General features: G+C 39.5%; 1 protein-coding gene across 3 annotated transcripts in view; it reads left to right on the top strand.

Moving 5' to 3' along the window:
• Nucleotides 1-27,574, top strand: part of PRKCD (protein kinase C delta) — a 47,894-nt gene that overhangs the window by 7,136 nt on the left and 13,184 nt on the right. For all 3 annotated transcript variants that reach the window (XM_075183038.1, XM_075183036.1, XM_075183037.1), the window contains exons 2-4: nt 23,903-24,025; nt 25,422-25,621; nt 25,698-25,758. In XM_075183038.1, coding sequence (XP_075039139.1) covers nt 23,911-24,025; nt 25,422-25,621; nt 25,698-25,758 — 376 coding nt within the window. In that variant the 5' untranslated portion in view covers nt 23,903-23,910. The remainder of the gene's footprint in view (nt 1-23,902; nt 24,026-25,421; nt 25,622-25,697; nt 25,759-27,574) is intronic.

Raw genomic sequence — 27,574 nt, 5'->3', positions numbered from 1 at the left:
ATAACTTTACAATAAAGGCAGTAGGAGAAGTGGCGGTATGGCATATCGTCATATACATCCCCACTTCCACCTCAGTTTTGGATAAAATAAAACATACTGGGGAATGAGAAGTGTAGAAAAACTGGAGTAACGAGTGAAGAAGAGGATTTGAGACTTCCACAATTCTAACTGGCATTCTGAAAAAAACATTTTAGACCATATTTCCCCAAAACTGCTGTTGGGACTTCACCAGTAATACAGTCATGTTTTATTCTGCAGGCTGGAAAAAACGATTTGCCAATTCCCAATTGTGTACATATGAATAGTCACTGACTGACCAGTTTTGGTGTACAGCCAAACTGACCACTGGACTGGCTGTTCGGCGATCTGGCAGAACACGTGGATATGAACATGTCTGGCGACCTTTATTGAACCTCCTTACGTTTAAAAACAAAATATGTGGACATAATAAGCCACGCACATCACCTTCTTGTTCACACCTGCCCATCCTCTTGTTCATCGATTTCCACACCCTTTCGAGTTAGTCCACATCTATTTGGGGACTAAAACATGCGCCTGTCCAACTAAAAATGATTGGTATGCATTTAGTATCTTTCATGCTTGCCTGAATTCAAATGGCCGATGTAGTGGTTAAATCTCTTGCCTGAAGCCATGCCATTGAAAGGGGAGAGAAGTCTTAGAGTTTCCTTCTTTTAACATGTTGCTTAGTTTAGCTCAGAGTGAATCTGTCATCTCTGCACTTGACTGGGTTATTCTGCATGTATGACCAGCACTGATAATGTCATTACTTTTTTTTTTTTCTTCCTAAATTTTGCCGCTGTTTGGATGGTGATCTACCCCTGAATCTGAAAATGTCAGTTCATATTGGCAGAAGCACTATAAGGAAAATATATTTCTTTGTCGTATATGTTTCCACTTTACTACTTCTACCTACACATATGGAATTATAGTATTCTGTGCCTATTTATTATTAATCCACCAAATAACATTTGAACAAATCCTCTTTTAATCATGGGAGGTCACTAGTACAGAAGATATTTATATAAGACTAATTGTGCAATTACTATGTATAATTCTCCTACATGCAGTCCTTCCTGTTTTGTATCGATGTTTTACATGTGTATTCTGGTAGTCTGTTTAACCAGGAACAAAGTGTATGATTTGGATGGACAGTAGAGAAGTGAATTCTTTCCAGTGCTCCAGATAAAAGGATGGGGCCTCAGACTAATGGGTGGGGGAGCTGTTTTATGTTTCTCATCACTGGCCTACATCAAAGAGCCTAGTATCGGGGTGGAATACTATGCTTGTATATCTAGGGGATAAGGGAATGGTGTACATGTTGTCATACAGTAGTAAAAAGGAGACACTGTTGACCTTGACAGTCTAATCGGTGCTCACAGTCTGTTGCTTTGTGCTGCTGAGGAAGGGTCTGGATGTCTTTTTTTTTTGCTTTGTTTGTGTGTTTAACATAGCAGTGGAAAAATCCAGGCGACTTTAGCTATTTCGAGTTCATAATAAAGTATCGTTTGTGTGACGGTCACATGTCTCTTGTTTACACAATGACACAAAATATATTTGCTTCCTTAGGTAGGTAAAGCCTCTCCTAATAACACCAATGACTAACATTTAACTCTTTCTGTGTAACATTAGAAACCTGCTGAGCCCTAAGGCTTAATTCCAAAAATACTTCCTTTTTCTGTCCAGGCCTCTGCTGAACAAACGCTCCCCAGCCCTCCCCGTCATGTCCGTTGCACAGAAGAAAAATGCAGAAGTCCCAAATATACTTTACATTGCTAAAATAAAACTCAAAAGAAGCATGTTGTCACTTGTCCAACTACAAGACGCTGATCTAAATGTGCAGCATGGTTGCTGATGTGTATCGAACGTCATTGAATATATGGATTGCTTTGGGGGCAAATACTTTGCCTTATGTATGTCAAGGCAGGAGGTCTTACGGATATAAACTGGCACATGAATAATTCAGATAATGGCCTTTTTAGCTTACTGCTATTCAGTCACTTGTTAAGGTATGGTAGAGACTGTAATGTGTTCAAGACGATCAGTCTCTATATCTTTGCAATATGAGTGCTTTTAACTTCCTGTCCGCTTTCCTCTTTTGTGTAGTTTGTTTGGCTTTCAGTGAGCAAGTGGAGACTTGAAATCTGCTTCTTTTATTTTTGTTGCTGCATGTAACAAGCCATGTTCTGGTTTAACTAGTTTCATCTCCATTCTTTTTTTGTGTGCTTTTTTTCTTTTAATTATTTCAAGGAGTTTTCTTGGCTCTTTAGTATGTAAACAAAATATATAAGGGCATCGTTGCAAACTGGTATGTTATAGCAAAGGGCTATCAGTAAGAGCATGTTTAGAAGAATCCATATGGAATACTGCATCCTAACTAAAATGATCCAATATAAAACATAAAACAGGTTAAGAAAGTGCACATAATCAGACAGCAAGTAACTCTGAAAGGAGTCTCTCACTAGGGGGTAAATGTATCAAGCTGTGCGTTTCCGGCAGGTTTAAAAAGTCTAGGGAGTATATTTTCTAAACTGCGGGTTTGAAAAAGTAGAGATGTTGCCTATAGCAACCAATCAGATTCTAGCTGTCATTTTGCAGAATGTACTAAATAAATAACTAGAAGCTAATTGGTTGCTATAGGCAACATCTTCACTTTTTCAAACCCGCAATTTAGTAAATATACCCCCTAGATGTTGCATATAGCATCCAATTAGATTGTAGTTTATTTAGTACATTCTGCAGAATGATAGCTAGAATCTGATTGGTTGCTATAGGCAACATTTCCACTCTTCAAAGAAGATACATAGCTATATATCTACACACCATTTGTGATGTAAAGCTTGAAATTAAGATAAATCTTGTCAGACCATTGTTCATCTTTAATGTGACATTTGTAACCCAAAAAATTTAAGTTAAAACATATAGACAATTTTTAGGATAAATATTTTTGAAAACAAAGAAAAATCTACCCTGGTTGCATAAGTGTAAACATACCTAAACTAATACTTTTGTGACAGCACTTTTTGCTTCTTTAATAGCTGTTTATTATAGAGTCTTTTTGAATAAGTCTTTATTAACTTTGCTGACCCATATTTGTAATTCTATCCAGCTCTTAGCTGCAAACAATTTCAAGTTCCATAAAATTGCCAGGAATCTTGTGTGCACAGCCCTATTTAGGTAATTCCACAGGTTTTCATTGGGATTGAGGCCCCTGACTGGGTTATTCCAAGACTTTGATCTTTTCTGAAGCAATTCCTTAGTTTACTTTGATGAGTGCTTTGGATCGTTCTCATGTTGGAATGTGAAATTCCTCTTCATCATTCTGACAGAGGGCAGCAGTTTTCATGCCACAATATCTTGATATTTGGAGCTATTCATTAAGGCCCTCTAGCCTGACTAGAGCCCCTGGCCCAGCCGCACAAAAGCCAGCCCAAAGCATGATGCTGCCGTCGCTATGCTCACAGTAGGTATGGTGTTCTCTGGGTGATGAGCTGTGTTGTCTTTTCGCCAAAGATACCTTTTTAGAATTAAAACCAAAAAGTTCAACCTTGATCTCATCAGACCAGAGAACATTTTTCTTTCTTGGTTTGAGATGACTGAATGTATTGTCTTTGCAAAACTTAGACTGGTTTGCTTTATCTTTTTGTGAGACCCTACCACATAGCACAGACATGAATTCACTTGAATTTTGTTGTATGAAAGGTGGCATTCAAGGTCTGACGTGATTTATCCTGGTTTCAGGCTTTACATCACAAATACCTGCAATTTGAATAAAGGTATATTATATATAATATGATACAGCATAAGACGGGCACCCTAAGGGCTTAAATGCACAAATGAATCATTGGTTAAAATATACCAAGCCTCTAAGACATTTTGGAGTATATCTTGCGCCTTGTTTTATACACACATAAATATAGTAGCATTAATGACAGTAGTAAAGAGCAGCTTAAAGAGAGGGCTCTGCTGTCCTTTTGCAGTCCAACTATTTCTGTCAGCCACACCTTTATCATGCCAACCCCAAAGAATTTGAATCGCTTTCTTATAAATTAAGGCACTGATTACAAGTATAAGCCACTGCGTGTATGTTGGGAGCACATGTGACAGCTAGGGGTGTTGTACGCTAGCACGATGATGACAAGAGCGACAACACCCTGACATAAACACAACGAATGCAAACTCACCGACAGTGTTGAAAAACAGATCTTCAAGAAGTGCGACCAATCAACATGCCGTCTGTGAAGAATGACGTCACTTTCAAGTGCGGCGCTGTCACTCCGCCTATGAAGGTAGTAATTTCTATAGGCGCCGCCTGCACAATGTTTTTTTTCAAACCCTTGTACATGTACAGGCGGTGCCTATTGAAATTACTACTACTGAAATTATCTGTTTTTCAACCTGTCAGAATTTCAACACTGTCGGTGAGTTTGCATTCGTTGTTTATGTCGGGGTGTATGTTGTCGGTGTGTTTGTAGTCGGGATATAGACTACCACCGACAGCTAGTGCAGAGAAATTTGATACCAAGGAAGATCCAATTCCTCAAATAGACCTAGGTAGTGAACGTTTGTGTCCGGGGGGCCTGGATCGTGCCTCCATGTGCTTTGTGCTACCAGTGTACAACGAGCAGCTTTGTTTTGTGTGAGAAGGTCATACTCTCAATATGCTTTTTACTGTGCCCTTTACAAACATTGTCCATTTCCGGGCATTTAACCACCTTAGAATGGCTGTTAGGGAATCGGGTGTGTATTGCTTGGGGCCACATGGGTATACTTATAGGAGGAATGCATCTGGAATGCATTCTTTACAAACCTGTGCAACTTACCCAAGAACCTGTTACTGTACAGTTGTTCTTCTAAGTGCAAAATCCTCGATTCTTTCTGTAACCCTACATGCATCAGGTGCAGAAATGAACCCAGGAAGCCAATGGTTCCTCCAGAGAGGAGTGTAAAAATCCTTCTCCACATCTAATAATAAAATTCGGGCCATCTCCTAAACCTCTATGACCTGATTATTGGGTTAGTGAAGCAGACACCCTGCGGAGCTTTTGAACATTTCTTATACCAGATCCCTGCCAAACAATACTTTGTAAAATGGCGATCAAGTGAAAAATCCAGTTGCTTTTGATTTTGAGTGAATGTCTCATTTAAGATCTTAAATAAGGTCTGTTGGCTGTGACTAGTAGTACTGTCCATTTTCTTTGTGCCATGCTTTTAATACCTGACAGCTATTATATACCTCCCCTCAAATAGTGTTCTGCTCTCATACAGAAATTACTTAGTTATTTATTACAGTTCTCCTTGCATATAACAGCTGGACTTTGAAGCCTTAAGATGCTGGAAGAGACTGTCCTTTATTTTTATTTTTTTAGTGCATAAACTTTTTTTGTATTCCTATATTTGATCTAGGTTCGCTGGTCTTGGAACATAAACGTACAGAAGGAGGTGTGTCAATGCAGGTGACAAAAGTGGGCTAGATTAATTTAAAAGGTGGTTGGTATGTTTTGTAGAGTAGTTGAATTTATTTGGATATTTATATAGTTTTAGCCAGAAACATGCAGGCCATGATTTAAAAATAATGTGTATCTGTTGGTTATGCGCTAAAGTACACCCATCTCAGCGTGCATATTTTACTGTGCATGCTCATTACATCGACAAAGTACAAATGTATACTAATGTTAGCTAGTAACTTGGTTCACTGGAACTTTGAGTTGTACACCAGGAGTCGCACATTACATAGCCTGCAGCGTCTCTCTGTAATATGAGCTATGAACGAGCTATCCACATTGGCTGGATGTGTCGGACACAGAAACCTTAGTGTCTCAGATTCTCTCCCTATGAAAAGCTCATTGTAGGCTGCTTCCAGCAACCGTACTGACTGGCTGAGCTACTTGTCCATGAGGGAAAACTGTTCAGACCATAAAGTAGATACATTTGGATCAAAACAGTCAGAGTGCATCTTTTTAGAAACGACAATGTCCTAAGCTTCACTGCCAGAGTACCTGGTGCACAGATCCTCGTAGTGCATTTCAACCAGGAAAAACATTGTTCCGCTGCAACTTATTGAGAATGTGTCCAAAGTTATTTAGGGGCATATTTAACAAATAATTATAGTGCACTATCGTGCACTTACCATTAAAAAAACGTCCCTCTGTATCCCCCGTATATTTAAGAAGGGTGCATCGCAGCAGATATCGTGGATATCTGCTGCTTTGCATTCCTTTTCATTTTTGGGAGCAGTCACCATTCTACAGTATGGTGACTGCTCCTGGCCGCAATCTAACAAGTTCCGGAAAAAAGGTTTTTTTCGGTAACTTGTCTTGATAATGTACGCCAGCTGAAGCTGGCGTACATTATCAGAAATGAAAAATTTCAGTACTGTCAGCTCTGCTCCGAAGAGCAGAGCTGGACAGCGCATGTGTGGAGGGATCAGATGATCTCTCCCTGTCACTCACTGCTCGCTCTCTGCTATAGTTGCAGAGACAGAGTATTTGTGCGCGTGTGCAGTTTGAACTGCACATGCGTAATTGCAGTAAAAAGACAAGTGAAGAGGACCAGGAGGAGATCCGTGGACAGCGCGTTCCGAAGAGGGGGGTAAGTATGATTTATTTATTTTTTATCACAGAAACAGCAGTTTATCGGAACTGCTGTTTCTGTGCAGGGTTGTACATAAATTTGAGAAATAGTTCAATCCTTATCATTGCGATAAGGATTGAAAACTATTTTTCGCTTTATGTGAATATTGATAAATGTGCCCCTTAATGTTCTTGTGGCACAACTGTGTGTAATTCTGCCACAGAAACCTTGATGTATCAGTAAATCACTGCAGTACTTGTAGTCACTAAGCAATGATTTTCCTTATTTTATTTTAAATGTCTTTATGTAACGAGGGATTACAGGCTTGATGTATGAACTTATTTAATAGTATCTACCTACTTTGCTGCTATCTTTGATTACAACTTGAGTAATGCTTTCTCAAAGTTTAATGTTATATAATATCTTCCTCCGCTCCGTGCTAGAGAGGTGTCACTAATGAATAAAGTATGCTGTAATTACCACATATGTGCAGACCACATTGCTTTAGCGAGATAATTACAGGATCCCAACCATAGGCTGTTCGTGCAAGAAGAGCCGAGTTTCTCACCTCGAGGGTATGAGCTCCACTTTTGATGGCTCAGGAGCAGCATTATGGTTTGCATGAGAATCTTGTTTTAATGATGACGTCTGTGCTGCATCCAATATTAACACAGACACATACTAAAGAGCGAAAGTTTGATAAAAAACATGATCTAGTTTCCAGATAGTCAAATGCTGAACTTTCTTGTATCTCCCAGATGTCAGAGCCTCCGCTACATCAATTTGTGAAATCATTTACTTTAAAGTTTCCGGCTTGGAGTCCAAGTATATCCTTAGAGGACAATCCAGGAAGGAAAAACTCTGCTAATTGCCTTCTACTTTGAAGGAGAGGAAACTTGCCTGGCTGTGGACCACGCTCCAAGAATACTCTAAACTTTTATCTGCTCCTTAACTGTTTCACAGTCTGTTACCAGGCTTCAATCTAGTATGTGAATTCCCAACTAAACACATTTCATTTGTGTTGAAATCACACTTCCTCTTTGGGTCAATCTGCAAATTTGACCATTAAATAGTATTTTTTGTAATGATATGCTGAATTTTTGCAGAATTAGCTTACTTTGAGTTCCAGACTGAATGTGCCTGATTCACACAAGTTGTGTTTTTAAACAAAAGAGCACAGAACCTGAGCGGAGTTTTGACCGTATTTCAAATCGAAGCGGATCTCAAGATGCGTTTCAATATGAATCTGGTTGCAACTACGCTCTGCCTAAATGGTACGTGTCTTACGTAGACAGACCAGAAAGACTGCAGTATACGCACAAGTATGGGCAATATAGGGTCACATTAAAATGCATACAAAAAAAGTATATTACAAACTAAATGAACAACTCCTAACCCTATAATCGTTATTAAAGTTATGGATTTAATATATATATAATATAGAAAAAAAATAAAATTGAACATTACATACATAAATACAGATGCTTTTGATTAATACAATTCATACAATGCATTTTTATAGTCCACCTTTGATATACATGTTCTGTGCTATCTAGTGGCACGCATATGTGTAGTTTTTAAAACCGACTGTGCCGTGTCTTTCTGATACCTGCCCTGTAGCTGGTACAAATGAGACGTCTGAAAGCAACTGTACATGAAACACAGGACTTGAATCATCTGCATCTGAATGCATTGTGCACGCCCTTACTGTACATTACGTAAGTCCACCCCTTCGCTCCTGCATCCAGTTCCTCAAGTTGTGTAGGCTGTTGTGTCATTTGTTTTTGGATATGAAATTCATACATTTGCGTTCGTTAACGTAAGGTCCGTTTCAGAGCATCCGCAGAGCTGTTTCATGCAAGACACGCTACGCAGATGGATGTAGGTCCGAACTAGAATCGGGCCCAATGTGCTCAAACTACTGTGAAAATCATGCAGGTCTTGGCATCAGTGGTCCCTGTGACTGCATGCCCCTGCTGTTCACACCAGTGACAGGGGAGATCGCAGGACAGAGCAAAGCGGAGAATTCTGTATGATGATTTTCCTGCGATCCAGAGTGACCCATGGTTTATACTGCTGGTCATGTGCAGGCACCAAGAATAATGCCTTCATCATTTCATAATGGTTTGGTTACGTTGTGTTCGATCTGGGCTCTAGATCATGTGCCCCTTCTTTTTTTTTTTTTTAAATCTTTCTTTTATCTAAACACGTTTTAACTAAAATAGATGCCGAGTTTTGCACTTGAAAATTGCAGGCGCTGTGAGGAGATAACGTTTAACATCTTCTGATTGGATTATCTGGGCGGATAAAGGCCTTAAATTTTGACTGTGAACAGCACATTTTTCTTTTCCCAAAAGAACGTATGTTTATACCTCCTTTATACACGAGAGCACCTTCTTGGGTATATTTTGACAACTATAACATAAACATTCAAACACACAAATGTGACACGTAATCAAGACAGTCCCAATGACCCCTCTCGTGTTTTATGTAACACGCAGGTAAGGCGACACTTACCAGTATTTTAGGGGACAAATTATTAAAGGATAGTGGTCCTAAACTGGTAGTAGGATGGACTTTGAAGTTATATTTTCACTCTCCCCAGTATGTGCTACTCCAGTCAGATGTCCAAACCCACAAAGTAGCTCTAGATAGATTTCTCTGGGCGTGCATATAAGTTGTGAGAAGAGCAAATCAGTGCTGTGCCTGGATCTCCCTTCACCAACAGAACATGGAGATGTGCACATAAATGTAAGATACACTGATTTAATTCTGTTGTATGATTCCTGCAGCATCTTTTGGGTCATCTACTCCACAGGATGTGGACTGCTAACTAAGTGTCTGCTCTGTGCACAAGGGAGATGGTGTTACCTTGACAACAACATTATTTTGTTAAGGCTGCCAGAAAAAAACAGCATGGGCTGTTGCTGTTTGAGAATGAGAGAATTATTTACACCAATGAAGGTATAACATTGTCAACCACCCATCGTTAAACCCCACCTATAGACATCCAGTTATTTCTTGTGTTCAGATCTGCACCATGATGCCATCTATTAATATGTTATATCGCTGTGTTGGAAGCCTTCTTACTTACAAGAGTTGATAAGGTGGCTCAGTCTTACCCACTTTCCGTGATTGGTCACCTTGCTTAAATCACCATCTAGGATTGGTTCTTCAGGACAGACGATGGAACCCGACATGTTTGAAGGCATGTTCCCATTGTAAATATGAAATTTTGTTTTTTTGACTTTGTTCACAATATTGCTCCCTACATCTTTTAGTGCTATTAACACTTAAGAAATCAGACTCTTGTGTTTGAAAAAAAATAAATCTGTTTCTCTTGGCTATGAAACCTGTCTGCTGGGTAAATAGTTATACCCAGAACACAGACCTGAGGTATCTCTTGTTTGTATGCAAGCACAATACAACTAAACAGATCTGTGTCGCCACATAATTTTTGAAGAAGTTCCTATTAAAGCAGAACATCCTATATGGCCATAACAGATGCACTGTTTACCACCCTTATTCCTCCCCAAATTAAATGTCGTGGCTCCCATCTCTGTCATTATGCCTAATGTCAGACCTCCTCCAACTTACACAGACTTCTCTCCGGCTCACAATACTCGTATTTGGGACATTAGCAACAGATTATTTGGTGTACAAAATCAATCATGAACAAAAAATATTGTGACTGGTAACGAGATTAATTTTGTAATCTTGTAAATAATTACTTTAAATTGGTATATAAAATTTGAAGCAGGCCACAAAATAAAATTTGAAACAGAAATATTTGTTTGTCAAGTAATTGTGACATTTGTTACTCAGGATCAGCTTTGTCACGATAATGTCATAACCGAATGTTTGAAAACACAAAATTAAATTTTGTAACATAAAGTAATCTGTTGCGTATATACAATGATAGTCACAAATTTAAACCAAAAAACAAAACAAAACAGTTCTCCAGTTGCAGAACAGTAGCATGAAGCTATTACTCGCTAGTTTCTATAATATACATAATGGATTCATGGCTGGATTTATGACTAATTTTGGTGCATCCACACAGTCTATCATTTACAAGGTGATGTTCAGCGCAAAACACTTTGTTTTGCACTGTCTAGATGGACATGTCTATTCTTCAATTTTTGGGAGGTGCATCCGCTAAAATGTGCACCTAGATGTGCGAAGAGGAAGAAAAAAAATGTAGAGAGGCGTACTGTGCAAAAGTGTAAACATCACGTCAAAAGTCCATCATCCTCTCACTTTATAGCCATCTCTTTCATTAAATAAGTTTCCAGCTTTTTCCCTAAAACACAACTTGGTTTAGCCTCCATTATTGCTCATAAATTTTGTGGGTTTGTTTTTTTTTTAAAAATTGTGAAAGTGTGTGTGTTTGAAGCTCTGTTTTACATCAGGCAAAGTGTTGCCTGGGAACGCGCTTCTCTGCTGAAGTGAGATTGTAAAATGTGTCTCATTTTTACTAAAATTATGACAAGACCAGATCTCTGCAAACTCTGAATGGGTACAGAAATTAAACCCTTTTGCAGAGAAAGCGCCAGAGTACGCCTCTTTGCGGAGCAAGAAGTGCTATAGAAATGCTTCACCTCCACCCCTCAAGTAACCTTCACATAATTAAATCTCGTTGTTGTTTTCCTCAGCAAAAATAAGTACACTGTTGTGTCTACTCTCCACGTAGCAAAGAACATACTCTCTCCAGCAAACTACTCAACCTGCTGATGTAATCTTCTGATTCCCCATGAATGCTGCCGTTGTGCTTTGACGGTCTATACACTTGCTCAAATCAAGGTGCACATAATTACCAAAGTGGATTTTTTTTCTGTGTCTTGTAATGTCCTGTGTTGAGAGGTGTGGCCTACTTACCGATGCTGTGCACACCATCTGTCTCTGGTGTGTGTGATGGTGCAGCGCTGTATTCGGGGAATGGAAGGGGGTTGGGGCAACTGTCAGAGAGGGTAGAAAGCATTGTCTGGCTAAATATAGATTGTCACAGTACATTATATTCTGCTCATTTAGAGTTGGACCTATTTGTGCTTTGAACATACACAAAAAGCATTCTTTGGTATATTGAGTCTGACGTATGTCAAGATGTCTTCAGCACAAAAACAGTAGTATATGCACCATCTGTACGTCAGTGTATAATTGTCTAAAGAATTCTACCTGTTCGAAGGACTGGTGACGTGCTTGTACGGATAGATTTGTCTGCATGTGTGCATTTTTGTCAAAATTAATTTGCTTTTCAATTTCTTCACTGTGAGATTACTCAGGTGGCTTGCGGTAATAAATGCTGGCTATACATGTTTAATGTTAATCTTTCTAATCCAAGTAATAACACTGTCTTCTTGGTTGTTACTCCGGGTGAAGCACATATGAAATGTGAAAGCAGTCACATGGCAACTATAGAAAACTAAATATCTAGGCATGCTCCTGACCAAAAGCCTACACCAACTCTGTGAAGCCAGTTTCCCTCACACTCTGTCCCGAATAAAATCTGACTTATCCACTTGGTCCCCCCACAATTAATTTCCTGGATAGGCCATATCAATGTGGTTAAAATGAACATCCTCCCACGACTGCTATACCTCTCCTAAACCATCCCCATCTGAATACCTCCCTATGTCTTCAAATTCCTTCAATATTAAACATCATCCAAATTCATCTGGGCGGGCAGACGTCCTTGCATATGGCTCCGGGTGCTTCAGAGGTCCTCCCGGGGTTCATGTCTTAGTATCCCAAACTTGAAACGTTACTATCGTTCAGCCCACCTCGCTCAGTGTGTCTTGTGGAACAGTCCCACATCCTCTAGGGTTTGGGTACTTATTGAGGCTTAGGGTCTGGGACTACTCTCCCCTGCTTTCCTCCTCTGGCTCCCAAAGGCACATCGTCCTAAAAAAGCCCTAACCCATCCCACGGTTTCCCACTCCCTGGCTATCTGGGATTCAACTTCCAGATGATTTGTTTTCTCCCCACACCCGTCCCCAGTAATCCCTCTCTTTAATTCTCCAGAGCTCCCTCCAGGCTTACAATTCGCAGCATTCTCTCCAGGGTACTCCCAAGGTGTCCCGTTACCTGAATGTCTCCTTATTGCCCCAATTCTGACATCCAAGCAGCAATTGGGCTGCCCTCAACACTTTTATCAATATTTGCAAGTCCGCAGCTTCCATTCTGCAGTCAAATCTCGCCTTACCCCTCGTCCCCTTAGCATTGTCGAGGCTTTATCTGCGCCGAGCATCAACCCCTGGTCTGATCTCGACTGTCTACTCGACCCCCTTGACGACGATGACTGGTCTGAAATTCGAGAAAGCGCAGCATCCAGCTCAATCTGTGTTCAAATTAAAGAAAATGTATACACACTCTTGTTTCGCTGGTACTACGTCCCTGCTCTCCTCCCCAAAATGCTACCCGACTCCTCTGAAAGCCGCCACTGCCTCCAAAGTTATCCCGACAATTACAGTGATTGGCATATAAGGTTGTGGGAAGGGGGCTTATAAGGGCATAGATTTGAGGAGGTAAATCCGTACCCAATCAAAAGATGGTCTCAGAAAATGAGACATAAAAAAACTCTGCATCATTGTTATTCTTCCAATCATTATACATTAACACAATCGTGCTAAAAGCAAAGTGCACAATGCTCTGAGGTCGCGGTTACTGGGACTGCAGGGATGGATTTCAATTTAAAATGTGGCGTTTCAGACACTGCTGGTAGTAAGCAGCCTACACTGTTAACCAATAACTGGCTTCCTTTTGGCTGCTAGAAGAGCTTGCCACTGCCTGATCACTATGGGGAGCTTCAGGAAACATTTAGAAGTGAGACTTTGGCTGCAGTCCCTCTGCTGCTGCATGGAGCTGTGACAGGGAGGTTCACCCATCCTTCCTTTCAAGCTGTGGGCACCTAGTAGCTGCATCCTCTACTACCACAGTATTTCAACTCTTGGCTTTCCCCTAATAACATTTTAATTTACACACACCAAGTCTGTCTCTACAAATTCCACAAGCATGTGATGGCGCTAAATGGAGCCCAGTTAGATTGTAAACTCTCATGAACAAAGACCTACCTTTGTTTTCATGGCGGAATTTATTTTGTCTTTTGTGTAGTCCCTGTTTTTATGTATGCCTTATTTTTCCATTGTCCATCACTACAGAGCACTGTGGCTCCTTGCCAGTCAACAGCATAATATTACATGAAACCCTGCATTTTGCGACCTTCTGGGTCATTTTCGTTCCAGATCTCCTTTTACAAACAACCTTATGTTTAGGTTTTATATAATTTTGATTGTATGTAACTACTGTATTCCATTTACATGTTTTCCCAAAAGGAGTTGGTTTTCTTTTTTGCCTGCTCAAAACTGTGGGTCTGATTCGTTAAGGCAAGCAGAGCAAAAATAAGGAGTGAATTTGCTCCTGCACAAACCATGTTACAATGCAAGGGGTACAAATTAGTTTATTGCACGTTGGGAAAATACTGACAGCTTTTCATGTAGCTCATACTTGATACTTGATAGCTTTACTTTTACACTGAGAATTATATACAGCCATTGAAATGGTAGTGGTGTTCGGGGGTGTTTTGGTGTGCTCCATCAAATATTGCAGACCACATAAAGTACATCACAACACTGTACACAGAATTGCAGCATGCTCTGAATGCAACGGCAAATATTTATGATCCAGTAGGAATCGCAGGACTAGACGAATCCCAGTTGCCACAGAGACTAAGGCTAATAAATGCGTTTTGATGACCAGAGCATCTCCAGTTCGTCATCCACAAACTATTTAGAACTGGTTCCTGGTTTAAATACCTCCCATGCACTGCATTGTGTAATGCTGTGTTATTACAGCAGCCAGAGCTGTCCTATACATATACAAATCACATGACAGCCAGGTTTTTTGGATAGATGTTAGGCTCCTGCTGTTATAATAGCACAGCATTACAGAAAGCTGTGCATGAGCAGAATGTACACTGGGTGACACTGGCGTAGATCACAAGGTGACTACAATATGGGCACAAGCTGATATGTCTCTAGTGCCCTTCATTGACCCTTTCATGACTGATGTGCAGTGAATAAAGCCTCATCTTCCTGTGGCAGGTATTATTCCAGCAATGTCTGAGCTTAATAGTATCACTGATCTTCCAGTGGGAAACTAGATCTATAGCCTGAAAAACTCTATGGGGTTGATCTAATTTGTAATACTAATGACTTGAAGATCAAAGGATGCAGTAAATTAAAGCTTTGGAATTTAATATATTATGTATTATATGCAGCATCTTTGTGATGCTAAAAATCGTATTGCTGCTAAAGTATATACACATTGTATTGAACTGCATGATGCTAGTACAGCAAACGTTAGATTTTGTGTATTCTGATGAGAAGGGAGGTGTATTGGAAATGTATCTGCACCAGAAATGTCCTTTCTGTAATTCAGTTCAGTAATATATCCCATTCTAAATATTTAATGGGGTGCTCTCCAAGAACAGTTATCACTGTATTAACAAAGAAAAAAATAACAAGAAAGTTCTGATATTAAAGGCACTTTGAATTTATTATCGGTACTAGAACAAGTTTTTGTTTTTGGTTTAAAAAATGTAAAAATTCACATATACATTTTTATCCTTTTATTTAAGTGTGTAAAATAATACCAATTTTATTTTTTCAAAAAAACTTGTTCTGTTACCGGTGATAAATTCACTGTGCCTCCAATATCGGAACTTTTCTTTTCTTAGTACAGAGAAGGGAGGTGGAGGTGTGTTGGATGCTAGTTGGGCTGTTACAGGTTTCTTTTAGTGGACTGATTTGTTCACAATGTTTATATATCTTTTGCTTTAGTTGTTTGCTTGCTTCTTTTTTCAAATGTGTAGTTTTAGTTGTTTTATTATGCAGTTGTATTAGTTGCTTCACAATATATATTTTCTCCTATGGGATTGTGAACCTAAAGTAGGGTTAACTAGGGGATGTGTCTGTCACTATATGCTGAGGGGAAACATGTGTTTGACGCCTTTGGTTAAAGACTCGTGTAGCTTGAAATGCATATGGGTTTGTTTATCTGTCGTTGTTTGCCTTGCTTGTAAATAAGCCTGGACTTTTAATATTTGCAAGTTTCCTGTAGTATAATCTGTAATACTTTATTCTTTAAACCGAGTTACTGCAGAAAATCAGGGTAAGGTTGATCATGTTTCATTTATATGAATTTTATTTTTTGGGGGTTCAGCTGTAATTTTTATACAACAAACTACTCATTGGACCTCATCTAGTAGTAACTGTTGACATTGCAGTAAATATACACATGTACTACACACCCATCATATGATCACACAGATATGAATTATACCAAGTTATGTTATCTTACAGCACTACTTTCCTAGGAATTACATACTGTGAAAAGTACTCTGCCTAGTGAGAGATGACTTAACGCTGTCAACAGATTTTGGCTTCACACTTTTATGTACAAACTACACAATAGAAGGAGCAAAAACCCAAAAAGTAAACATCAGCAGGCACCTTGATAACTCACATGTGATATATGGCTGACGGTGTGAGCGAGTAGAACGGTCAACTGGTGGCAGCAAAGAGCAGTGAGCATTAAAAACAAAAATAACACCCTAAAGCTGGGTACACACTATAGAATTTTCCACCAACTTTTTATGCCAATCGATTTTACATGTGATCGATGTTCCGATCGCTCGGTCCATGGACTGCATACACACTAGCCTTGTTTAGGACGATAAAGGGAAGAGCGGACGTCCCTTTAGCGACTTTTTACAGCCATGTTGTCGTGAGCAATGACTGTAATTTCGTACTCGCTGTTGTGGATCGGTGGGAAGTTTATACACACTACACAGCGGAAACGAGATTGGAACGAAAATATTAAACGGTACGACCAACCAAATGAGGCGACAATCGTCCATTTGGGCAGACTTTCGACCATTGTGTCACTGCACACACTGACCCGACTTTTGAACGAGCGGTCGTATGTCGGCTGATTTAGCCGATTATTGGATGAAAACTGTGTAGTGTGTACCTAGCTCAAGCCTTGGACTCCGGTGGGTGTACGTTTACCCAATGGAGATTAATTTACAAACCGGAATAAATCTTTTGTTATGCATATTATTTATCTATCTGGAGCATACATAGGTGATTGCCACATCCCCCTGCCCATGGAAAAACACTTCACTGCTAATTTGGATTTTGGAGTTAATCCTAAGCATGTGCAGTTTTTCACCTTGGGGAAAACCATGTTGTGCTGAAGGGCAACAAATTTAAAATCCACAGACCGATTAGAATTGAGATGGGGCCCGTTCTTGCTCAGCTCTAAATAATAGTGTGAAAATAAAGCTGGTCAGTATTTGTGCTGCGTGTAAATGAAGGCGCTGTTTTCCCTGCATGAAGAGACAAAATTGCATTTGCACCCCATATTTTGGGTTGCCCTTCAGCTTTAATTGTTCCCAACTCTAAGGCCGGGTACACACTAATGTGATATTGGGCCAACCGGTTGTTTACTGTCTGTTTGGCCTGATAATCGTCTGAAAACGCTGTAGTGTGTACCCAGCATATAAGTGAGGCCTTTTGTATCTACATTTTCAGGATTGCAGACCAGACTGGAAATAGCAGTGCCTACTATTCCTCTATCACCATTCCTTCTTAATCTAAACCTTTCAGATTTTCTCTTAAAATACTGCGTGCTAGAGGAGAATTCTAACCTGTACTCTCCTCTCTTGCTTGGGATGGGCCCTTTTGTAATCCTAGCAATGTTATTGCCCCCATTTGCTTTCTATTCCACCCACGCCTTCTTCAGTTTGAAAAAAAAAAAAAATGTCACATTAAAACTATAAGATAAGGCCAACACCTTCTAGGATGTGTAATAAACAAGACCTTTTTCCTACTTCCGCTACACCTGTAATAGTATTTATGGGCTGCATGCGGATGCTGAGCCTCCCGTTGAACACCTAAGAGTTATGCAACCTATGACTCAGCTGGTATTGTGGTCCCACCACAGCTGGAGAGCCATAGGTTGCTTAATGCAATGCTGCATGTTTAGACAACCTGTGGCTCGCCATGTGCTATGGAACTACAAGTCCCAGTGTGCTGTGAGAGAGGAAATTGGGGGGGTGAATACAATATTACATGAAGATCGGTCTATTGTCATTGCTGCTAAATACTAATATCTACAATGGGAGAAGTGAATGAGAGGAGCTTGTATCGAGGTCATGTTGCCTTTTAAATGATTTTGATGGACTAAATTGCCCTAACTGTACTGCAGTTGCTTTTCCTGACAAAAGTGATGTGACAGTGAGATTTAGCTGTGTGTGTCTAGGAACTAATCCGTGTTATACTTAAATGGCTTCTAACAATAATGCATCTTTAAGTCAGTAAAACAAACACTTGTGTTTTGTTACTCAAAAAGACTAAAAAAATAAATTTGAAGTTCTTTACCATTTGTCTTATATTAGTAAAGATGCCTATTCGCCCTCTTTCTACCTTCCAGAACAGGTATTAATTACATTTTCCTACTAGGTTTTGGATAACACCATGGCTGGTACTATCTGGTAGTTTTACTTAACATGAAAGATACATTTCTGTACTTGCATATGCCATGTATATGTATTGATGTTGGTTCTCATGTTCTTTCCCTTACCCATCTGTATCTACAAAACTCTTTACATAAACAATAATAGCAATAGTGCCTCAAGTAGGAAAAAGAAGTTAGAATGCAGAAGAAGGATATGTAAGATAAAAAGATCAGCCCCTGTTTAGCAATTCTGAGAGACACTCTTGCAACATGTTACGGTGTATTTAATTATTTAGGGATTTTTTTGGTGAGAGTGATATAGTTTGTGCTGTTTGTTTATTTCCTTCCCTTATGAAATGTTCCATTTGTAACAAATTCCTGTGTGGTGTAACAATGCTACTGCAATACTATGACTTTTACATATTGTTCTACCACCACCTGCTGTGCATAACTTTTTTAAATGTCAGGGCTGAATTTCACCAGCAGACGGCACTGAAGACACCTTTTTCTCCCCAGTATAAATAAAGACATCAGTATATTGTTACAGAATGTTGCTTGTGGTAATATTATGGAACTTCGTCAGACAACGACAGTACGCTGGAAACAAAACAGTGTGATGTAGATTTGAAAAATAGGGTTTAAAGCAGAATGCCAAACTTAAAACATTATAAAACTGTAAGTTGCTGAATTGCTTTTTAGTGATAACACACAAAGCACCCTTTCTCTCTAACATCAGAAGTGCATTGGTTTTATAAAAAAAATGTCCTTTTTAAACAGTTGACCTTCATCAAGAGGACTCCTCCTTTTTATATATATGTCTCATGATAAGTATCCAAATATCCGACCTCTACTAAATGTGTATGTAACTGATATTTTCTATTGGGGTTAAGGAAACAATTTACCAAGTAAGAGTTGTACATTGTATCAAAATGCAACATGATTAATATTTGCTGTTTTGTACAAAACTAGTGTATCTTCTATATTACCTTTATTTGAATTTACTGCATTTTGGCTCAGCAAAAGAACCCGTCTTCTGAACATACATCCAATATTATTGAGTTTGTCTCTCACATGTACATATAGGTTTTGCTTAATGTACTCCTGAAAAGCTTTTTGTGAACTCTAACTATAGTGAATGTCGGGAAATGTGTAAAAGAAGCAACTTACCAATAGGCAAATGATTGATCCAATCTCTTTCCAGAGATTGTGCAGTTGTTCAGAAGGATAAGGGGCAACAGTACTTGAAAAGAATATAATGCACATACACATAGCTGCAGATCAAACAGTTGGAAATGAATACCCATAAAATGTTGTATGGAGAGGAATATAACCAGGCTTATAATTCCACCACTATGCAACCAACCAATCAAGTGTTCAGTCTGTCAATCAATAAAATCCTGTGTTACACAGCTTGATGTAGCAGCCTGGTATTTGTTGTTCAGCTTGTTATGTCTAGATATTGGAAGGGCAATGCTAGTGGGTACAGCTGCTAATCAGCCTGCCCCAATGAGGTCTACATCTGATTTTGCCTAAGAACACAGCCATGAATAAAGAATGGTACCAAAACATCCTCCAAGAGCAACTTCTCCCAACCATCCAAGGACAGTTTAGTGACAGACAATGCCTTTTCCAGCATGATGGAGCACCATGTCATAAGGCAAAAGTCATAACTTAGTGACTCTGGGATCAAAACATCAAAATTTTTGGTCTATGGCCAGGTAACTCCCCAGACCTTAATCCCATTGAGAACTTGTGAGTTTTTGTTTGTCCACCCATCTCTTGAGGATTGACCACAAGTTCTGACAAAACTCCAAGCATTGATTAGGCAAGAATGAGCGGCCATCAGTCAGTACATGGCCCAGAAGTTGATTGACAGCATGCCAGGGCGATTTGCAGAGGTCTTCAAAAAGAAGGGTCAACACTTGCATAAACCTAATGTAATTGTCAATAAAAGCCTTTGACACTTATGAAATGCTTGTGATTTTACTTCAGTATACCATAGCAACATCTGACAAAAAGGTCTAAATGCAGACAGGCAGCAAACTTTGTGAAAACCAATATTTGTGTCATTCTCAAAACTTTTGGCCATGAATGTATATATAAGTGAACATAACATCAGAATCAAACTTGATGACCGATTCCTACTAACGTTTCTAACTAACACAATTCAGTATAAAGAGCTCAAGTATTCCATGAAAAGTTCCACTAACTTTCTGTGGCAGTTTTTTTCTCTCTGGGGTAGTTGGGAAGATATGTGTTCAATGCCGCACAGTCTGATGTATGCAGGAACCTTAGATCGCCATTGTGTATAATGTCTGATTGCATTGTGGTTTGGGTTTTCTAGTCAAAATATTTAGTGTGAGGTTGGGAATATGTCACCAGTTTCCAATCACATTACTAAGCCACGTGCAATATTAATCCCCAATAATACATCAGTAATAAATAAATTATTGTGCATGATTGGTAGCTTTTTATTGGGTATTATTGTTACTATAACTGCTGATATAAGGTTTTATTGGGTATTACTGTTGCTAGTGGCTAAGTAATGCCCATAAACTTTACATCATTATCAATAATTGCCATTATTATTTCTGCTGAAACTATTCGTCATTACTACTGCTGGTTGCTTATTGCTGGATATAACGATTACTACTGATGCTATATTATTGCATATGTTTTACTGCCCATTATTACTACTGATGGTTTATTGAAGGGGATTACTGCTGCAGTTAGCATATTGCTGGGTTTTACAAGTACAGGTTTCATGTTATTGTCCATTACATATTTATATAGCATATTGAGCTTTGTATTTATTGCTGTACGTATTAGTGGAAGGTACGGTCACTGCTGACACATTACTGGGTATCATGACTGTTACTGGTGCACACAGTACTGCTAATGCAGCCTGGTTGTTAATAACCGTCCCGGGCAGACCGTCAGTGCTGCGATGATCATATGCGATGACTCTGACTAGTTATAAAGACTTCCATCAACTCCTATAGATAGATAGATTCTTTGTAAACAGGTCCCTGTTAGGACATTGGTCATGGTACTGTGAATTTTTTTTAAAAAAACACCAAATAAAACAAAGGTGATTAATTTATTGACCTTTTATATGCAACGTAGGATTATTGGTGATCCTTTATACTTATTTTATGTTGGGAAAATTGAGATTACCTGTGTATTGTTTTGTGAATACTAATATTGTAGCTTTTCTTTCTGTTTTGACCACCTTATTTATATCTGCATTATATCGGTGTTTCTTTGACATTCATCATACAGCAACTACTAGCAAACAAAAGGACTCTGATTATAAAGTAAAATATATTTGAGTTTCTGCGGCAGAGATGGAATCTGTAATACTACAGTGCAGATGTACAGCATACTTCAATGTTTTGATCTTTTTAATTTTCTGAGTTACAAGTCCTTTAATATGGCATGCCATATCAAATGACAACGGCTGCATTAATTCTTTTGCAAGGAAATGGCTTGGTTACTGCTTGCTGTATGCCATTTTTCTAGGGTGTGTCGTACACATTCTGTAATGAAACCTCAAATTGCAAAAATACATTTTGTTTAATGTGTTACCAAAAGAATCAGCTCAGGTCACTATCTACAACACAGGTGCAGGGATATTTTGTATTTGCCAAGTTGATCATGAAGTTTGCAGCCTTATTTTAAGATTCTCCGCTGGAGTTCATAGACAGTTTGAAACTGATTGTAACTGATTGTAAACTGGGGACAGCCCTGTGGGTTGCCAGCGTTATCAAGAAGAGATTAGTCATAAGTGTGTTCTTGCGCAATTCTGCATTGTAGACTTTGTCTTCCCTTACTGTCTCACCATAGAACTGTGAAGGGAAATTGCAGAATGTGATGGTGTTGTCACTGTACAGCTTGGCTCATCTTGTTTTTGCAATGTGGCGGTGACTTATGTATATGTCCGTCATCGATGCTTTACAAAACTTATCTCACGAACTTCCAAAAGATTTTCTTATTGGTGCTGGTATTTGAAAAATGTGGGTGATTATATGGGAATATTTCCTGGTGACAACATACAAAAATTATTGATGTCATTCTTTTACATATTCTACATAGTTGTAAGTTCTCATGTTGGAATACATACAGGAAACACATGTGTAATGCCCCCAACCTACGTTGTATAAGCCGGCTGCAGGTGTGCAGGTCTGTGCAGAGACATGGGCCTCATTGTAGTTGGGAGTGTGGTCTAGTCATGCAGGAGACATGGCTGAGCAGCATTAGCACAGAAGTGCCTACTGCTAAGCTTGGTGGGTCTGATTTCTATAAAGACTCTGGTTTCCCACGTTAGAGGTGATTTGTCGAGATACCCAGGGAAGACCTGGAATTTGCCAGCATTAGAGAACATGGCAAGATTTGTCTGCAGACCGAGTGTGGAACTACAGATCACAGCCAGGAGAGCTGTGAAGCATCTGGGAGGTGCATTGAGAGGTGCATTGAGTTAACCCTGACTGTAGCATGAACTGTATCTACCAGTGAAAGTCAATGAGCAGGAGGAGGGGTGATGGATCTGTGTGTTATGTTAGCTGACCTTTGCAACTTAAGAACTGTGCAGTAGGAGATAAGGAGATGTAATTAATTATTTCGTCTTTGCAACTCGTGTACTGTGCTGGAGTTCCTTTATTTTGTATAGGAGGGATGATCTGGTGCCCTGTTGCACTGCTTCACCACCTTACACCTTCTGTATCCAAATAAAGTAGTTGCCAGACCTGCATGAGCGTGGGCCCTCTGGTCACTTATGCCCACTCCCAAGTGCTACCCAGGACAGAGGAGAACATCAGGGGGAAGGAACATTACCTGGCTATGCACTTCCCAGAGGCTCCACACGTGACAGGGCGTTACTCATGTAAACATGGGAAACATGTAAATGCCAACAGATAGCACCCTGGGTCAAAATCACCCCACAGTGCCAGTTCTGAGTCAGTAGTGCAAACTGGGCTTTCGGCAAATACTTGTCGTGTAGGGACACTGGCAGACACTTGTCATGTAAGGGACACTGGCAGACACTTGTGGTGTAGGGACACTGGCAGACACTTGTGGTGTAGGGACACTGGCAGACACTTGTGGTGTAGGGACACTGGCAGACACTTGTGGTGTAGGGACACTGGCACACTTGTGGTGTAGGGACACTGGCAGACACTTGTCGTGTAGGGACACTGGCAGACACTTGTCGTGTAGGGACACTGGCAGACACTTGTCGTGTAAAATATTACTATCTGGTCTCCTGAAGTGATAGAAAAAATAAAAACGTGTAGACCTGGAGTTTATTGATGTAGCCTATGATGATTGGATTAGAATCTGACAAGCGATAATAGTGTTGATGCTTCTTTTGGCTTTCACTGTTCTGTTTATGTAGCTGTAATGTAAATGGTGAACATTTTATGCCTGCAGATTTAAAGCAGGCTCTCATCTATCCATTAGGAATCGCTCCAGAGTAAACCTTTTCTCATCCAATGTCAATCACCTGATACACCCCTGGTAGCAGGGGACAGGCTGTATTTAGCCGAGGATGTGTGAAATAGAATGTTGTCTGCTATAAAGATGGAAGAGAATCCGATAGTATATACAATATTCCTATATACCTATATTGTAAGCTAGCGAGCAGGACCCGCTTACACACTGATTTATTACCAATTGTGAAGTGCAGGGACTGTATAAAACATGTGTACATATATGTGATATATATTCTACATTTTATACATTTCTTTATTCCCTTGAGAACCCAGATTGATCCTCCCTGATTCTCGTGTTTTTGCAGGTTACACCATGGCTCCTTTCCTGCGGATCTCCTTTAACTCCTTTGAGTTGGGCCCTATGCCAGGGCAAGCTGAACAATGTCAGCCATTCTGTGCAGTAAAGGTGAAGGAATCCCTGGCTACAGGTAAGAGGAGACATTTCTCTCATAAATTAACACCTATAATGCCAGAGAATGTGTGTGTCACTAAGCTTACTCTCATTTGCATCGTGCCAAGCTGTCTTGTAGATGCCCATGGCCTTTTTCCAAACCTGTGTGTTCTGTGTTGTGACAGGAACTATGATCTATCATCTTGCGCTTGGCAGACATTCCCTAATAAAGGAACTTAGGGATCAGGAATGATCCACAGCAACCCTAAAACTAAGGTGCTTTGTTATTTGTGAGCTAGTCTATGCTCTAGGTAAGCGCTGTCCAAGTTCTTGAGGATAAAGCAGTATATTTTTTATAACCCACAAGGAGGGTGGGAAAATTTAATGGAAAATTTATTAGAAATAAAACGCAGACAGTAATAATATTTTTAGGACTATACATTTAGATACTTACAATATTAGAAAATAGAGCAAGAGATTAAGAGATACAAAATGATAGTAGCCTGCTGTCTAGGAGATAACCAATCGACTAGTGAAAACCTGATGCAAGAAAAAATATTACAAAGAGAAAGAGACTCCCAGCTACCATACCAAATGCATGGACTTTCCAAGCAGCCTACCCTGGAATCTTTTCACAGCATCCCCACCCTGGACATGTTTTCACACCATAGCCAGAGTGAACACATTTTTTGCAGCCTGCCCAGAATGGACAGCATATACAGTCACAACAAACTAAGATTAATTACAGTTCTCCAGTCGGTAGCCCTGCTATGCCTTACTGTAATGTAGGAATTAATATTTGCAGCTAATAAAATGCTAATCGAAAAATGCTTCCATTAGTGGAAGAAGTTATACTGAAGTCCTCCAATCTCCCAGCTGTCCCTCTTTTGGAGAAACTGATGAATTATTTATTTGGACCAAAATCCTCCATCCCTCCTTTGGTTCTCCTATAGAGATATGCAGTGCGGACTAGCATCCGCAGCAGGCCTTTGCCTTGGATTCTGGATGGGGACTATTTGCTCTGCACTGCGCTAGTATAATTTTTTTTTCCTTTCCATTCATCAGCCAAAAAAATAAAAATATTTGTGGGAATGTTTAAAATTATTTGATGTTTGGAGTTTATCTGAGAATGGGATAGTACTCCAAACATCATATATTCTACACTTTGATTAAACTTCAAAGAGTCAGTTTAGCTATTAAATGTATGGCAGTTTCCACTCTATATATGTTTGAAATTATGTGTTTTCCTGTAACCATAGTAGGATGTTTTGATTCAAGAGTATGTATATGTATGTGTGTGTAATTTTTATATATATATATATATATATATATATATATATATATATATATATATATATATATATATATATATATATATTCTCATATACACACACAGAGATGTAGTACCAGCTGCCTATGTATGTATGTTACAGAAAGAGGAAAAACACTGGTGCAGAAGAAGGCAACAATGTACCCAGATTGGAAGTCTACTTTTGATGCTCACATCTATGAGGGACGTGTTATTCAGATAGTGCTGATGAAGGCAGCTGAAGACCCCATATCTGACGCTACAATTGGAGTGGCGATGCTTGCGGAACGCTGCAAGAAAGGAAATGGAACGTCAGAGTTCTGGGTAAGTGGAATGTACAAAAGAGGAGGGTAAAAATGTTATATAGGATTTGCTTTTAATATTTTCTCTCTCCCACTAGCTGGATCTGCAACCTCAGGCCAAAGTGTTAATGTCTGTGCAGTACTTCCTGGAGGACACAGGTATGTTTTGCTAAAGACACATGTAATTACGTGCAGAGTTTGTTGCGTGTGTAGACCCGCTGCAGATTGCCCATTGTTCACGTGTGAGGTTGTGCTGTCAATTCTCTGTCTCCTCTGTGGGACAAATACACTGTCCTCTCAGCAGAGAATATCACACCTTTTGGTGTGAAGTTGTCAGAGGGCCTTGCATGCAATCTGCAGTAACCTCTTCATGTCTGGAAAAGCCTGCAGCAACAGTCATCTGGGCCTTTACACCTAAGGAATGGTATAGCTGTACAGCAGACCAGAGGGTGAGGTCTTTAAGAGTCAGATCTCCAGCACTGGATTCCACAACAAGCATTGTAGGCCTGAGCCCCAGGGTTTTCCCTGCAAAACACCTTGTATTGTGTCCATTTGCAGTCTGTTGGTGGTCACCTAATACTGGCATTGAAAACTCTGTACAGTTATTGGGCAGATATAAGAGATAAGAAAAAATGGACACTAAAAGGCTTCTTAGCCATTAGGGGCCCTTTTTACATATTACCTACAATTCTAGTACTGTTGGAAAATAAAGTTAACTTTTTTTTTGCTGTTGTCGTTGTCCTACAACATTACCCCTTATATGTGTTCCTTGACACCATAGTAAAATAAATAAATAAATAACAGCTTATTCGAACTACTGCAAAGTGGGACCCACCTACCTCTTGACACCTACTGCAATTGTAATTTGGAAAGCATTCAGAAGAGAAACAATTAGAGCAGCTCCTGATATGTATGAGTTAATGCTTCATTTGCTTGTAATCGGATTCATCTCAAAATATTCATGTATAAGGGAAATATGTGAGTAGTCATCCCTGCAGACTACAATAAGATAAGAGACGTGTGTGTGTGTATGAGCATCTTTACTTCTCTGTTCCTTTTCTGTATTTCCTTTAAAGCTCTCTTCTGTCCTGACCTCTCTGAGTCTTCCCTCCTCCCCGGCTGAGTTTCACAGTTACACAGAGCAGGTCCACACTTTCGGTGCTGTGTTTATGCTGCGTACAGTCCCAGGATAGCTGTGCTGGAGTTGGCCATCACTTACCATGCAGGGTGCTGTGTCTGCGCGCCGGAGGGGTCAGTGTGCTACCTGCCTGCTGCCTGTCACTGCTGTGCACCCACCGTGTTTGTCACAATGAGGAAGTGACAGTGGTTTATGTGTTCTAACACTTGTGTGTTCTGTGGGCTTGGAAGATGTCTGTCCTGTCTATTAGCCATGTACAGTACGTGTCAGCCTTTTGTGCATTTGTGCAAGCTCTGGGCTGATAAAACTATAGATTGCCTGAGTTGTTTAGATATTTTGATATAGGCTACTTTTTATGTGTGTAAGATTTGTAGGTGCTTAATCCTGACTTTTCGTCCTTGCATGATTATTATAATTATGAAGTTGGAAAATGTTTTTTCTCATTAGCATCTTTACCAATCCATCCTAGATAAAGACCTTTGCATATGTTAGTTGAATGTTCATACATATTGTTGCAGGTTTATTTGTTGTTCTCCGCCAGATTTTTGTTTTAGTTGTAGTTTTTTTTTCTTCTATTGAATTACCTTAATCTTGTGCTTTTTTTGATGTATCTTGCTTGATAAACCTTAAAGGTTAACATCACCATCAGATTTCTGTTGTCCAAGTAGATGTGTTTATTTTTGTTGCACTTAAATTTGATAACGCATCTGCCGTGTAGATAGTTATAACCAATGCACAGATCTTAGCTTATCCTATTGTATCTAAGAGAATAAAAAAAAAGACTACCTTGAAAAAGGTGGCGTTTCCCTTTAATATTGTTATATATGTAACTCTTGC

Source organism: Mixophyes fleayi, chromosome 8, assembly GCF_038048845.1.
Source record: "Mixophyes fleayi isolate aMixFle1 chromosome 8, aMixFle1.hap1, whole genome shotgun sequence".
Taxonomy (NCBI): Eukaryota; Metazoa; Chordata; class Amphibia; order Anura; family Limnodynastidae; genus Mixophyes; species Mixophyes fleayi.
The sequence above is the reverse complement of the archived record's forward strand: the minus strand, read 5'-3'. Positions and strand labels throughout refer to the sequence as shown.